The following is a 15,150-nucleotide window of genomic DNA, read 5'->3' as shown; positions in this document are numbered from 1 at the left end:
ATCCGTGTACCACAATCCTGGGTCCCAAACTCCATGGGGCAGAAGCTCCTTTGTTTGGGACTTTGCCCTATGTATCTCTTCACCTGGCTGTTGATTCATATCCTTTAATATCCTTTGTAGTAAGACTCTTTGTAATAAAATGGTAATCTAGTGAGTAAACTAATTTCCTGAGTTCCATGAGCTGCTCTAGCAAATTAGTCGAACCTGAGGAGGGGGTTGTGGGAACCTTTGATTTATAGCCAGTTGGTCAGAAGCACAGGTAACAACCTAGACATTTTTTTTTTGGTGAGGAAGATTGTCCCTGAGCTAACATCCGTGCCAATCTTCCTCTATTTTGTATATGGGATGCTGCCAAATGATGACCGGTGTGTAGGTCCATGCCCAGGATCTGAACCCACAAACCCTGGGCAGCTGAAGTGCAGCACACGAGCTTAACCACTACACCACTGGGTTGGCCCCACAACCTGGACTTTTTGATTGGCATCTGAAGTGGGGGGCAGTCTTGTGGGACTGAGCCCTTAACCCGTGGGATCTGATGCTATCTCCCAGTAGGTAGTGTTAGAATTGAGTTGAATTGTAGGACACTCAGCTGGTGTTGAAGAATTGCTTGGTGTGAAACCCAATTGCATGGTGAAAGCCACACATCAGAATTGGTCCCAGAATCTTACGCTTTGTCACTGGCTACCCCTACCCCCAGGCTCAAGGCCCTGGTTTTGGGCAGGCCCACTATGGGGAGGAAGCTGAGCTCACCAAACCCTGAACTATGTATAAGGAACACTAAGTTATAGAAGGTGCCAGAAAGTGCTGGAGAGATGCCTCTAGCTCTGTTTCAAAAAGTGAGCCTCGAAGCATGGAAGCCAGTGATCTAAGGAGCCTTTGTTTCATCCATCATCTGAGGATCAAGAGAGGATCAGTGAGAGCCTATTCTCACTCCTGACAGTAAGGGGAACTCTTAGGGTGCGGATTTCAAAAAGTGAATAAAAAGCTTATAGTATATCGTACCTCCTTCCCACTCAACCTCTCCTTGACTTTTTTTTAAAGCCATATTTTTAAGAAAGAGCATAATCACCATACAAAGAAAGAAATCAACTTTTCTAAGGGTTGAACCATATGAAGTTGCCGTTTGAGTATGTCAAAAGGACATATATAGAATACCGGCAATTTCATACGGTTCTTCTTCAAGAAGGCTACTGAAAGTAAGGGTGAGATATACTGCATTCCTGAACGAAAGACAGAATATTTTACATAGATTAGCCCGAGTTTATAGGTTTAACATAATTATATACCTAATTCTAATCCTAATCACAAGGTAATTCTCAAGTTCATCAGGAAGAACAAATGACTGAGAATAATCAAGGAAATGTTGAAAAGAAGAGGAATGAGGAAGATGCCTTGCCACATATGAAAAGCAATCATTAAGCCCTAGGGATTGAAATAGTGTGGTATCAGCACAAGAACAGATGGACAGATAACAGAACAGAATACACAGCCCCAAGATAGACCCTAGAACATGTAAACATCTAGGAGGTGGTAAGAGTTGCATCACAAAGCAGTGGGGAAAAGAAAGAGGACTCCAACATTAATGCTTAAACAATTGGTAAACTAGTGTTTTAAAAAAGTGAGATGATCACCTCACATCATACCCCAGGTAAATTCTAAATATATGCAAGTGTTAAGTGTAAAAATTATAACAAAAAAGTATTTAAAGAACTATCTAAGTGAATAGTCATAGGATTGTCGGATGGGGCAGGCCTTTTACTCCAGAAAAAGTTAGAAACAAAAAAATAGTAATAGGTATAATTGCAGAAAATTTAAAAAATATGTACAACAAAAATAACAACACATAAACAGCATTAGAAGGCAAGTGTCAAACTGGGAAAAATATATGCAGTGTCCGACAGAGGGGTAATACCTTTAACATATAAAGACTTCTTACCAATCAGTAGAAAAAGCTGAACACCATAGAAAAATAGGCAGTGGGCATAAATAGAAAATTTACAAGGAAACAGAGGGCCAATTGATATATGAGAAATGTGCAATTTGCTTACAATCAACGAAATTCAAATGAAAGAAATATGGTAGCATTTGTCAGCTAAGCGATAGTAACTGCTGTTGATGAGACTGACGAGATGAACCACTCTCACGGCTGGCACAAGTGTAAGCTTACCACCTTTCCAGGGTGCCAACTTCACTAAGAGCCTTAGAACTATTTTTATCTTGTGGCTTCTAAGTTGATTTCTTGGAATACAGCTGAAGGGTGTCATCACAGATGTGAAAAAATACGAGAGTCTTCACTGCAATGTTATCATTACCGAAGAATTAGAAACAGCCTAAATATTCAAAAACGGAGCAATTGTTATTTATGGCACGATGGAGGCAGAGACTGAAGTGATGCTTACACAAACCAAGGAACGAGGAGGGCTGCTAGAAGCGGAAGAGACAAGGAAGGGGCATCCCCAAGAGCCTTCAAAAGGGGCACAGCCCTGCCGACACCTTGAGATTAAACCTCTAGCCTCTAGAACTTTCAGAGAATAAATCTTTGTTGTTTTTAAAAAAATATTTATGGCACATCCATATGGTAGAATATTATGTGATAATTTAAAAAATTTTCTTGAGCCAGCCCTGATGGCCCAGGGATTAAAGTTTGGTGCTCTCACCACTTCAGCGGCCCAGGTTTGGTTCCTAGGTGCGAAACCACGCCACTCCTCTGTCAGTTGCCATCCTGTGGTGGTGGTTCACATAGAAGAACTAGAAGGACCTACAACTAGAATATACAGCTATGTACTGGGGCTTTGGGAAGGAGAAAAAAAGAGAGGAAGATTGGCAGCAGATGTTAGCTCAGGGAGACACTTCTCCAGGAACAACAAAAAGATGTCCTCAATACTTGATGGCCTGGGGCAATATCCATTATATAGTAAGTGAAAAAAGCAGGATACTAACTTTTATTTTTTTATTTTTGAGGAAGATTAGCCCTGAGCTAACATCTGTTGCCAAGCCTCCTTTTTTTTTTTTGCTGAGGAAGACTGGCCCTGAGCTAACATCCGTGCCCATCTTCCTCTACTTTATATGCGGGACGCCTACCACAGCATGGCTTGCCAAGCAGTGCCATATCTGCACCCGGGATCCGAACTGGCGAACCCCAGGCCGCAGAAGTGGAATGTGCAAACTTAACTGCTGTGCCACCGGGCCACCCTGACACTAACTTTTATATACAACAGGAACACAATTTTGTAAAAAATAACCTTCTGCATATATGTGTTATATATATTTGTATTTATGCACACACATATACATACATGCATACACATACGAACATACACAGAAGAAAAACTTTTAATCACTATAGTGCATAGGTATTGGGTTTATAGGTCATTTTTTTTGTACTTTTCTGTATTTCCCAAATTTTCTATAATCTATGTTGCATTACTTTTTTTACTTTGGTAAAACATACATAACATAAAATTGACCACTTTAACCATTTTTTTTTTAAGATTGGCACTTGAGCTAACAACTGTTGCCAATCTTCTCTCTTTTTTTTCCTTTTTCTCCCCAAATCCCCCCAGTACATAGTTGTATATTTTAGTTGTGGGTCCTTCTAGTTGTGGCATGTGGGACGCCGCCTCAGCGTGCCCTGATGAGTGGTGCCATGTCCACGCCCAGGATCCAAACGGGCGAAACCCTGGGCCGCCAAAGCAGAGCGCGCAAACTTAACCACTTGGCCACCAGGCCGGCCCCCCTTTTTAACCATTTTTAAGTGTATATGCATTACTTTTCAAAATTAGGAATAATGGTTTTTATAAATTAGCATGCACTAAGTAGGTTCTAAACCTGCATGTAAATTACAATTACAACAATGTGACAATTACTTGTTTGTTTGGCTGAAGGACAGGAAAGAACACAACCTAGACAGATGAAAAGTCTGATGGATTAGAGCAGGAGAATCGGGTGTAATCCTGATGTCTATTGCTCTGAAGGCAGCTTTTCTTCACAGGTTGAGATAAGTACAGTCGTCCCTCAGTATCCATGGGGGACGGGTTCCAGAGGAAAGGAAAATCCACAGACACTCAAGTTATTTATTCTATCAATGAAACGGCATAGTATTTGCATATAACCTATGCACATCCTCCCGTATAATTTAAATCATCTGTAGATTACTTATAATACCGAATACTATGTAAATGCTATATAGCTGTTATACTGTATTGTTTCCGGAATCACGACAAGAAAAAAGAGTTTGTACAAGTTCAGGACATATACAATTATGGTAGGCCTTTCCATCTGCCGTTGGTTGAATCTGCGGATGCAGAAACCAGGCTGTCGAACCCCCAGTTACAGAGGGCCAGACTGTACTTTCCTGATTTTTAGTGCTGAGGTAAGTGAGGCCCAGCCCAGCCAAGAAAGCCACAGAGAGAAACCCGGGGGCGACTGAGCAGCAGAGGGACAAGTTAGAGACGCGCAGAAAAACAAACTCAGCTGGGACTGATCATTGAAAATTGGATTCAACCGACCCCAAGATAATATCCAAGCAGCTCGTCAGGAATATATCAGTTGTATACACTAAGATTTGCCCAGCGGAGGCCAGGAGGCAGGCGTGCCTCTGGCTGTGGAGTTTTCAGGGAGGCCAGCGGACAGGGAGCAGGACTCGGGGGATGCGAAGCCTCAGCCCTAGGTGATTCGGAGCCCGCCCCCACTGTGCAGACCTGCCTGTCACCCCCAACCTTACTTGGACCACTCTGACTTTATTTTGATCAAAATTGGCTGATTCTAGGTTAAGCCAATTACTCACTTTGGGACCTCTGATAGCAGGCTTTTGCCTCTATGGTCTATAAAGAAAATGTGAGTTTTCCCAGGTGACAATTAGGAAAATGCAGGGCCAATCCGACTGAGACACCGACCCATTTCAAATGCAGTTATTTCCTCAGCAAGGGAGTCAGGCACTACTGGACCATTGTTGTTGATAGTTCCCAGCTTATTTGGGTTCTTTCCAGCCTGTTTCGCTGAGGTAAGGAGCGGCTATGAAGGCAAAAAAGTGCCGTGTCCTCGCTGCAGAAGCTGCAGGGAGAGCAGGCGTTAAGAGGCTGCACTGATGTACCAGGCGGTGGCAGCTATGAGGAAGAGAGGAAAGAAAGCTGGGCCTCATGTGGAAGCTTCATAAATGACCTAAAAAAGCGGAGTATGGGAATGGGAGGTGGTTTGGGCTTGAGCCCATAGCCTGGAGGTCAGCAGCAGAAATGCCGTGGAGCGGGGGTTTGTGTAGTATTTGTGTGAGCAGTCACGAGCTCCCTGGAAACCCGGCGTCACTCAGGGTGGGTGTTCTTTGCTGTTGTTACCTGCCCACAAACACTTCAAGCATCATCCCCCCAACCCGATCCGCCCCCCCCCCCAACATAACTCCTCACCTGCATCTTTCTCTTCACCGTGTCGAAGGGAAAGGAGAGGGTTTGGGTCACGGCAGCAGCCAGGCAGACATTGGCAAAGTTCTGGAGGAGAGAGAACCGATCTCGGGGTCCGTTCCAGATTTTCTCCAGGTTCATGTACACTAGCAGGGAGCCAGCAGAGAACGGGAGAGCGCCTGCAAAACAAGACCGGGAAAGGATGCTGCTGTCTCAGGAAACACGGGCTTGAGAACATCAATGCCCATGGGGAACCCAGGAAAGTAAACAGGGCCGGCTCTGGGCTTGTAAAACTAACTCCAACCGAAGCAGCGGGAAAGAACTTTCTCAGGCGATGATAATGTGCTAGACTTTGATAGGGGTTGTGTCATTTGACAAAATGCATCAAATGGTTCCCTAAAGCTTTATGCACTTTACTGTATGTAAATTTTACTTCAAAAAGAACCATAAACATGGGCCAGCCCAGGGTGTAGTGGTTAAGTTTGTGTGCTCTGCTTCAACCGCCTGAGGTTCACAGGTTCAGATCCCAGGCACAGACCTACCTACTGCTCATCAAGCCATGCTGTGGTAGCATCCCACATACAAAAGAGAGGAAGATTGGCACAGATGTTAGCTCAAGGACAATCTTCCTCAAGCAAAAAGAGGAAGATTGGCAATGGATGTTAGCTCAGGGCCAATCTTCCTCACCAAAAAAAAAGGGGGGGATAACACAAGTGGGATCCCTCATCTTTAGAAAAATATAACATTTAAAAAAACAGTTTTATTATAATATTTATAATAATGTTTATTTTAAATAAATTTTTATATAGTATTTACATAATAATAATAAATAATATTTATTTAAAAATGATGCACCAACCTCTCATTTACCTTCACTCAGAAAATGCTTATGGAGCTCATGCTATGTGCTGGGCCCTATGTCAGGTGCCAGGACTACAAAGAGGAGTAGACTAATTCCTGGAGATGCTCACTATCTAATGGAGGAGACAGCTGATATGTGCTATCATGGGGGGCTATCCAAAGTGCTTTAGGTGCACAAGGATCAGAGAGATTAATTTTGCCTGGGGGAATCAGGAAGGACTTCATAGAAATCTTTTCAACTGGGTCTTGAGGGATGAGTAGGAGTTCATCAGACATTGAGAGAGTGGACAGGCAGAGGGAACAGTATGTACAAAGGGAGTGGTATTTCCAGGAAATGCAAGGATTTCTGTATGGATGGAGCATGAGTACAGGCGGAGGAGTGGCAGGAGATGAAGTACGACGGGCTGGGGCCAGGTCTGAAGGATCTGGTACGCCATTAGGAAGTGGGGCTTTTCCCTGTAGCTCAGGAGTCAGTGAAGGCTGTTAAGGAGGGCAGTGGAATGAGGGTGGTGAAATGATCAACCTGCGTTTAGAAAGATCACCACATCCTGGCAACAGTACACAGGGTGGACTGGAACAGGAGTGACCCAAGACTGGGACCAGGCAGGAGCCTCTGGTAAGTGTCTGTGGGAAAGATGATGAGAACAGGATCTAGGACAGAGGAGGTGGGGCTGGAGAAGGGGGAAAGACTTGAGAGTTGAGGTCAAATTGACAGCACTTGGTGACTGAAGTGGAAGTGGCGTGAGAGGAGGCGGTGAAGGGAGTCTAGGTTTCTTCTGGCTTGGGCCACTGGGTGAAAGGAAGGCAGTCTCATTCATTAGGGAACGCAGGAGGAGAGCAGATGTGACACTAATGAGGACATCAGGTTTAGTCTTGAGTTTGATGCGTCAAGGGAGCAAGAGGTGAAGCGTCCAATAGCAGGTATTCGTTATGCCGCTGGGAATTGGTGGCAGTCAGTGGTTAAGAGAGAGAGGGCTCTGGGGTTACATTGCTAGGCTCTTTCACTTTCTATCTATGTGAACTTGGGCAAGTCACTTAGCTTCCCGAAGCATCTATTTCCTCATCTTGTAAAATGAGGCTTAAATGAGAAACTGTATGCTAAGCATTTAGCACAGTGCCTGGCACATAGTAAGCACCAATAAATGTTAGTTGTTGTTCTTATAGAGATGAGTTTGGGAGTAGCAGAGAATAATGATGCTTGTTTAAGCCACTAGCTTAGATGAGGCCACCTAGGGAGGGTCTGGAAGGTGAAAAGAAAGCTAAAGGAGCCTGGGGAATAGCGATAGGTAGGGGGCTGGCAGTGTCAGATGAACCAGATGAGTCACATAAGAAAGAGCTGCCAGAAAGGTGGGAAAGGCAGCCAGGAGACTATGGGATCCTAGAAGCCAAGTTTCCAGATGAAGGGGTGATCAAGCTCATCAAATGCAGGAACAAAGGTCAGCTAAAGGGCGAAAGTCTATTGGATTTGGCAACTGGGGGTCCCAGGTAACCTGGGGGTGTGTAGTTCCGGCAGAGGTTACAAAGACCAGAGAAGACACGGTTGCTACCTTGGTTGTGCTCAAACGCATATGTATGCACACCGAGACTCCTTCCCGCAGTCCGACGGGGAGTGAGCGGGATTGTCTTCCTATCAGTTTGCGCTGAGCCACTTCCACTCTCTGTCCTACTCCCCTCCCTGGGATGTGACAGGCCAAGGTCAGAAGTGAGGCGCACGGCTATGGAATAGAATGAAGCTAACTGGCTCTTTATGGATTTAATCCATATGACTTTGACCTTGACTGCAAAACAGACTTAACTGGTTACAAACGAAGGTATACGATACATTCATGCATTTCAAAGAACACAGCCTTTTCTTGGACAAGGTGAAAAGTTCCATCTTACCTAAAACAGTAAGGGAAACCCCTCGATAAAGGGCCAGGAACCCTTCCTGTTGATAAACAGTAGAAAAAGCATGGAGGATACCCCTGTAAGACGGTTCCAGCATGTTCTGCACAATCAAGCGGGTTTTGATGAGGTCTGTAGGATATGTCACAATGGTAGAAACCATGCCTGCGAGACTCCCAGCCATGATGGAGCTCCACTGGGAAATATGGCCCAGGTCATCCGTGAACAACACGACAAACCTGGGAGAAAACAGGGGGAAAAGCCCAAGGGAATCAGCCAGGGGTTGTGCTAGAGTGCTCCACACTACTTCTCACAACGCTTTCCGGGATTCGGAAAGGCTTTACAAGTGAAAATTACTATCCTCATGTGTTAGGATTAATGAGTCACACAGTCATTTCTACTATATTTATATAATTCTAGTTAGCTCTACGGAAGAGAGGCTCAACCCTCTTATTTTTATCTGCCCTTCTCTCTTCATTTTAAGCATTTTTCCCCTTTCATCTGCGTAACTGTCAAGCCTGGCTTGCCTGGGGGGTGTAAATGAACAGAAGTACTTGGTAAATACAGAACTGAAATGTGCTCCTTTGGTTTTGTTAAAACTTAAACGAAATTGCTTGAAATGATGACTTTGACCATCCCCAGTAATTGAGTTTTAAAAATATATTGGTTTAATAATTATAGGAGAAGATGCACCACCCCACTAGTTGTCAGGAAATAAAATAAAAACAATAACACGATACCATGTCTCACCTAGCAATTGGCAAAGATTAAAAAGTCTGATAATATCAAGCGATCGTGAGGACGTGTGGAAACGGGAACTCTCACCACTGTGGGCAGAAGTATAAATTGGTACGGCCACTTGGCAGTACCTAGTAAAATCGAAAGAATGCCTGCTTTCACCCCAGCAATTCCATCTTGCACGCGTACATATGAAGACACACATAGCATTGTTTCTAAGTGTGAAAAAGTGGAACAACCTAAATATTCATTGGCAGGGGAATGGATAAATTATAGTACATTCATACAACGGTTACTATAGTTAAAATGAAAGAGCTTAGAAATATGCATTAACATGGATAAATCATAAAAGCATAAAGTTGAGTGAAAAAAGTTGCAGTGACCTATAGTGTATGATAACCATCTATTTAAATTAAGAAACACACCCACAAAACCATACCTTATATTATTCATGGATAGATACAGATACATGCTAAAAAGTGTAAAATGGACCTTCAGGAGGTAGAGAATAGGTGGGACTGGGAATGAGAATGAAGAGGACTTCAGCTTTATCTGCAATATTTTATTCCTTGTATTAAAAAAAGATACTTGGGGGCTGGCCTGGTGGCGCAGCGGTTAAGTGTGCACGTTCCGCTTCGGCGGCCCGGGGTTCGCCAGTTCGGATCCCAGGTGCGGACATGACCCCCCTTGGCAAGCCATGCTGTGGTAGGCATCCCACATATAAAGTAGAGGAAGGTGGGCACAGATGTTAGCTCAGGGCCAGTCTTCCTCAGCAAAAAGAGGAGGACTGGCAGATGTTAGCTTAGGGCTAATCTTCCTCAAAAAGAAAATAAATAAATAAAAATAAAAAATAAAAAAAGATACTCGAAGTATCTTTTATATTATTATCTTTCATGTCAGTTCTGGATGGTGGATATATGAGTATTTGCTAGATTATTCTTTGCGTTTCTCTGCAATTTTACAATTTAGCAAAAAATGGCTTTGAGTGGACTTTTCCAAAGCGAAATAGAAGGCCACTCTGTGACACCCTTCCTTTTGGAAGCGGTGCACCCCCAATCATGAGGGCCTCAGACGTTGTTATTAGGGGACTTTTACACGGTACCCATTCCCTGGCCAGGAATTTTACTCCTTCTTGCTGATGAGGGAAAAATCAAAAAGGGCTTGGAAACAAGGAAAAATAATATTTTCTGCCAGAGAGTGGGGTAGGGAAAGAGGGAGAGCGATAGCAAGGGTTTGAATAAAAGAAAAGTGAACAGAGCTAGGCTAAAATAGAAGTATTACATCTTTTTAAAAATGAGAACATCCCCAGTTCTTTGGCTTTCAAACTGCCAGTGAAGAGCTGTGTTTCCTGCTTCTTCAGTTTGGCAGCAGGCTGGGGCCCTCTGTGCAATACATAAGAAAAGTGGGTGTTCAGATGAAAGCATTTAAGGGGTTCTAGAACAGCTCCTCTGCTCCGGAGTAAACAGTCATTGATTAAAAACATCCCCTTCAGGGGCGGGCCCCGCGGCCGACCGGTTAAGTTCTCGCACTCCGCTGCGGTGGCCCAGGGTTTCACCCGTTCGGATTCTGGCTGTGGACATGGCACCGCTCATCAGGCCATGACTTCATTTTGTCAACCCACCTTAACTGCACCAACTGAAACAGTCGTTTGAGTTAACCAGTTACATTTTAAAGGCGCAGGTAACTAAAGCAGGCATTCACCAACGGGCCATTCGCCTCAGTTTCACTGCCTGCACACTTCCTCGTTCCTCCTCCTCGCTCCCCTAGCTAATCAAGTTGGAGGGGAACCTTAGGAGAGACCGGGGAGACAGAGGGGGTGGACATGCTTGACTGGAGGGGTGGTCTGCAGCAAGCTGGAACAATCTAGAAGAAAATGGAGTTTGAAATGCCAAAAGAAACACCATTCATCCTCATCGCCTCACTCATTCCCCATCCCACTTTGCCAGTTCCAGGGCATCAATTAATTAATTCCCCATTCATCGAACCTCTACAATGTGCTAGACACTGTGCTAGCACTCACATAGATCATAAGAGAGTTCACAGTCCTGCCAAGGAAATGACTGGAGGGCCAATAGGACAGCAGGTAGGCCCTCGGTTCACTGAAGGACTCGAACTAGGAAGAGGAACCCTGTCCTATATCAGATTGTTCTATAAAATAGGGTCTAACTATCAGATATACATAATTAAAAAGAAGAACCAAAATAAATCCTTTTTTCTCAGACTCTTACCATCTGATACAGAGACAAGGACCACCAATCCTTCCCCTTAGAATCACAGAGTCAAGGCAGGCTACCCTAATAGGCCAACAATGGTGTCATTCTGGTCCCCACATCTTAAGCTCCTGTCTGATTGGCTGTGACAGCACTGTTCCCCTTCTGCTCTTCCTCCCACCCCCACATGCACAAAAGCTTTTTCTAGAGAGCCTGGATAGGATGGTGAACAGCACTAACCCCTTCCTTTCAGCCACACGGATATTACACACACCCTGGATACTTGTAATTAGAACTGCCAACACTTCAACCTAACATGTTAGCAGCCAAACACAAGCTCATGAAGTGGTTACACAATAAGGAAATGGCATCGGTTATGAACAACCTCAGAGCTGCAGGCACCCAAACCAATGTTTATACAGCTAGGCAAGCAGTCGTGGGGTAAAGGCGGGTGAGGGCCTACTTTTGATGCATTTGAAAGCCATCCATTGTGTTAGGTATTATTTGTTTATTACAAGAACCTAGCTCCTAATTAACTCTACTGAGTGGACTCTTTTGATCGTAAATACACAGACATTTCAGCTGTGCGATGGTGGGGGCAGAGCCCTGGACTAAGGAGCCAGAAGACCTGGTTTCAAGCTCCAGCTCTACCAATGTGTTTGTGGACAAGTCATGTAACCACTCCATTCCCTGAACGTTCTGGATGTGTATGCTTTGTTCAAACCCACGATCATAGGCTGTGCCATTAGCCCCAGCCAACTGTTTTGCAAATTCATGGTCAGGAAAGACTAGAGATGAATCAGTATAATGATGGACCAAAGGTATCGTCTTTACGTAGCAAGGATGGCTCCATGCTTAATCAACCTCTTTGCTTTCTATGTCTAGCCATTCACTGAAATGCTGCCTCTTAGTTTCCAGAAAGAAAATAACCTTGCAGCAAAAAATTATTAGCAAACCTAGCCTGTGTAACTATCTGTTCTTCCTCTCCCACACGTCCCCTCTTCTCCGCTGCCACTGTTGCCAGCCAATTTCAGGTGCCCTCAGTTGCCACATGGACCAGTGAAACAGGTTCCTAACTGGTCCTGCCACCCCTAGTCTTCCTCCTCTCTGGTCGGACTGCCCTGCCACCACCAATAATTGCTGTCGAATTGCTTTAATCACAGCACTCCCCCACCCAATCTCCCACAGCTATCCTTGCATACTAAGTAAAGTTCAAACTCCTTAACCCGGCCCTCCAAGATCTCATTCGAACCTGCTTTTCTGGCTGTATTTCCCATTACCACTGTAGACACACGTTATGCTCCAGTCATGCTGCATGCCTTCCTGCCTCTGTTTCTTTGCTCGTGACGTTAACTTGCAGTATCTTTCTCCCCATCTTTGCCCAGTGAACTCCTACTCATTCTCTCAAGACCAAACTCAGATGGTTTTTCTCCTCTGTGAAGTCTTCACATATCCTCCTCCTTATGCCTCATCCAAAGTGTGAATTTCTATAGCACTTTATCTCTGGCAATCACTTGCTACGGACACACTGATCTTATTCTTCTCTTACTCTGTAAGCTCTTGGGGCACAGGGACCAGGCCCCTTTCATCCTTGCACCGTCCCCAGCATCATGCACACAGCGGGTACTTAATGAAGCCTCACTAAATTAACGTCAAATGAATGCAGAGAGAAAGGCAGTGTGACGTAACAGAGTATGGGATCTGGAGTCAGAAGGCCAGGTGGTGGAGCTCAGCTCTGTCACTGACGAGCAGTGAGGCTGGTGTGAGCCCAGTTCTGCATCTGTAAAATGGGCATAATACTTCCTGCCCTGTGGACCTTCCAGGGCAGGAGGCAAGAGTTGTAAAAGTCCAATGATGTACACACATACACAAATTGACAATTACATAGAGGTGATGGATATGTTAATTAGCTTGATTGTGGTGATCATTTCAAAACATCAAGTTGTACACCTTAAATATATACAATTTTTATATGTCAATGATACCTCAATAAAGCTGTCCAAAAAAGCCAATGATGTATATATACTAGGTGGTTAGCAGAAATGCCACAAGACTTATACCAGCCTTTGAAGTTCTCCCTCCTTCCCCTTGGTACACATTCCAAAGGAAGATTTCCACACCACTTTGTGGAGAATACAGTGGAGTGAGGAGAAAGTGAGTCCTTAAAACTCAAAGGAGAACTGTTTACAGGCTGCAGGCCAGATGTTGCTGAGGGCAACGGGGGCTGGGAGAAAAGAGAGACTCGACAGAAATGCCCCCGATCTCACTACCTTCCCTCCCCAAAGGAAGACAAGGTAACTCTACGCTCAGGCATGGGCGAAATGAGTGCTGGTCTAGAGGACTCAGTAATGAGGATGATGACATCCAGTTTGTCAGCTGCCAAGTGAACCTTCCAGCTGTGGCCTCCCAGAGCCAAAGGCAAATTCCTTTGCTAGCCTTCAAGGCTGAAGTAGGTAGGTGGTCAAGCCTGGGCTGTTTGACTAGTTCAGAGCCATGGCCATTCTCCAGAGCTGGCGCCGTACCCACCGAATGAGGAACACAGGAACCATCCCCCCAAACAGAAACGTCTCTTCCTGAAACTCCATCACTACCATTCCATTCTTTTAGGTGTTGTTTTCAGTTCAAATGCAAATATCTCTGAGCTCTGAGAAAGCTTGAAGACTCATGCATCATTTACATCTTTAGATCGTTTCCTAAGAAGCTGCTGTTGTTGTTAGAGAAGGTGGAAAAAGCCCAAATTCTGAGGTCAGTGGGCGGCGAGAGTGGGGTGAGTCAGTGGGCTGGGGGGACGGGTTGCAGCTCGGGGAGGGGAAGCTGCGGCATCTCCTGGACTCTAAAGGCAAGCTTCATTTAGGTGTGGGGGTGGGGTGTAGAAATCTGTGGCCTTTTTGTGGCAATGGATTGGGTCCTCTCCCCCTGCCAGACACTTTCTTCTCGGGGCTGTGGTCACACAGACACACTCGCATACCCACACCTTCAAAAGGGTCTCTCTCCTAAACCAGCCAAGGCAAAATTTGCCAAGTTGGTGGACGGTGGGAATGGTTAGGAGCCATCTCTCTGGAGATCTCTTCACTCCTTCCCCCCAAATGTCCTTCTGCCCCATTCCATCTCCTTGCTCGTCCAACCTCGAGGCCGACCCTTTCCGGGCCAGGGCTGCGCCCCACGGAACTGCACCTGGCAGGGCAGGAATCCCAAGAGAAAGTGAAAATCATGGGGACCGCGCCTTTGGGCCAAACTGCCCCGAGGGGCACCCACGCGATCCGGAGAAGGGCTGGGGCCCAGGCAGGGCCCCGATCGCGGGCCCCTGGGCGGGTCGGAACCCCCGCGGACCCGCCCCCCGCCCCCCGCCCGGGGGCCGCCCGCCCGCTCTTACTTGCGGTAGGCGGCGAGTTGCACGGCGCTGCAGGGGAAGAGGCGCAGGCACGCCAGCGCGTTCCCCTTCCACAGGGCGCGGGGCCCCTCGGCCCGCCACGCGCGCAGCCCCGCGGCCCACGGCCCCCGCGCTCCGTTGACCTGCGCCAGCACGGTGGCGAGCTCCAGCGGCGCGGTGACGCTGAGGCTGAGCGCCCCCGCCAGCCCGGCGCACAGCAGCCGCTGGCCGCCCGTCAGCCGGCCGTCCCGCCGCCAAGTCGCCATCGCACCCCGCCCGCCCGGCCCCGGAGCCCGCGTGGCTCGGCCTGGGGCTCCCGGGCTCCCGGGCTCCCGGCTGCGGGGCCCCGCCCGGCGTGGGGCGTCCCCGCGGGCCGGCCGGGAAGCCGGCTCCGCCCCAGGCGGCCTCGGAGCCGGGGTGGGGTCGAGGAGGCGGTCCCGGGACGAGGCCTCGCCGATTTCTGTCTGCTCTGCAGTTGGCAAGTTTCTGTTTGCAGTTGAGAAAGAGTCACCACGTTGTCTCAAGGCCTAGCCAGCTAGACTTTTTTTGGTTTTTCTTAAGTTCCCGCTTTGCTTTTCCAAGGGCACCTTTTTTTTTTTTTTTTTTTTTTTAAAGATTGGCCCTGAGCTAACATCTGTCGCCAGTCTTCTTCTCCCCAAAGGCCCCCGGTACATAGTTGCGTATCCTAGTTGTG

The 15,150-nt window shown here is 46.5% G+C and overlaps 1 protein-coding gene across 2 annotated transcripts in view; it reads right to left on the bottom strand.

The window, feature by feature from the left end:
• Nucleotides 1–14,807, bottom strand: part of SLC25A43 (solute carrier family 25 member 43) — a 37,685-nt gene extending 22,878 nt beyond the window's left edge. The window contains exons 1-3 of one of the 2 annotated variants that reach the window (XM_070606029.1): nucleotides 14,460–14,807; nucleotides 8,217–8,377; nucleotides 5,400–5,572 (exon numbers count right to left, since the gene is read on the bottom strand). In XM_070606029.1, the coding sequence (XP_070462130.1) occupies nucleotides 5,400–5,572; nucleotides 8,217–8,377; nucleotides 14,460–14,722 (597 nt within the window). In that variant the 5' untranslated portion in view covers nucleotides 14,723–14,807. Of the gene's footprint in view, nucleotides 1–5,399; nucleotides 5,573–8,135; nucleotides 8,378–14,459 lie in introns of both variants that reach the window. The other variant, XM_070606028.1, reaches the window with a different exon arrangement.
• Between the last annotated feature and the right edge of the window lie 343 nt (nucleotides 14,808–15,150).

Source organism: Equus przewalskii, chromosome X (genome assembly GCF_037783145.1).
Source record: "Equus przewalskii isolate Varuska chromosome X, EquPr2, whole genome shotgun sequence".
Classification (NCBI taxonomy): domain Eukaryota; kingdom Metazoa; phylum Chordata; class Mammalia; order Perissodactyla; family Equidae; genus Equus; species Equus przewalskii.
Note: the sequence above shows the minus strand (reverse complement) of the source record. Positions and strands in the feature narration are given on the sequence as shown.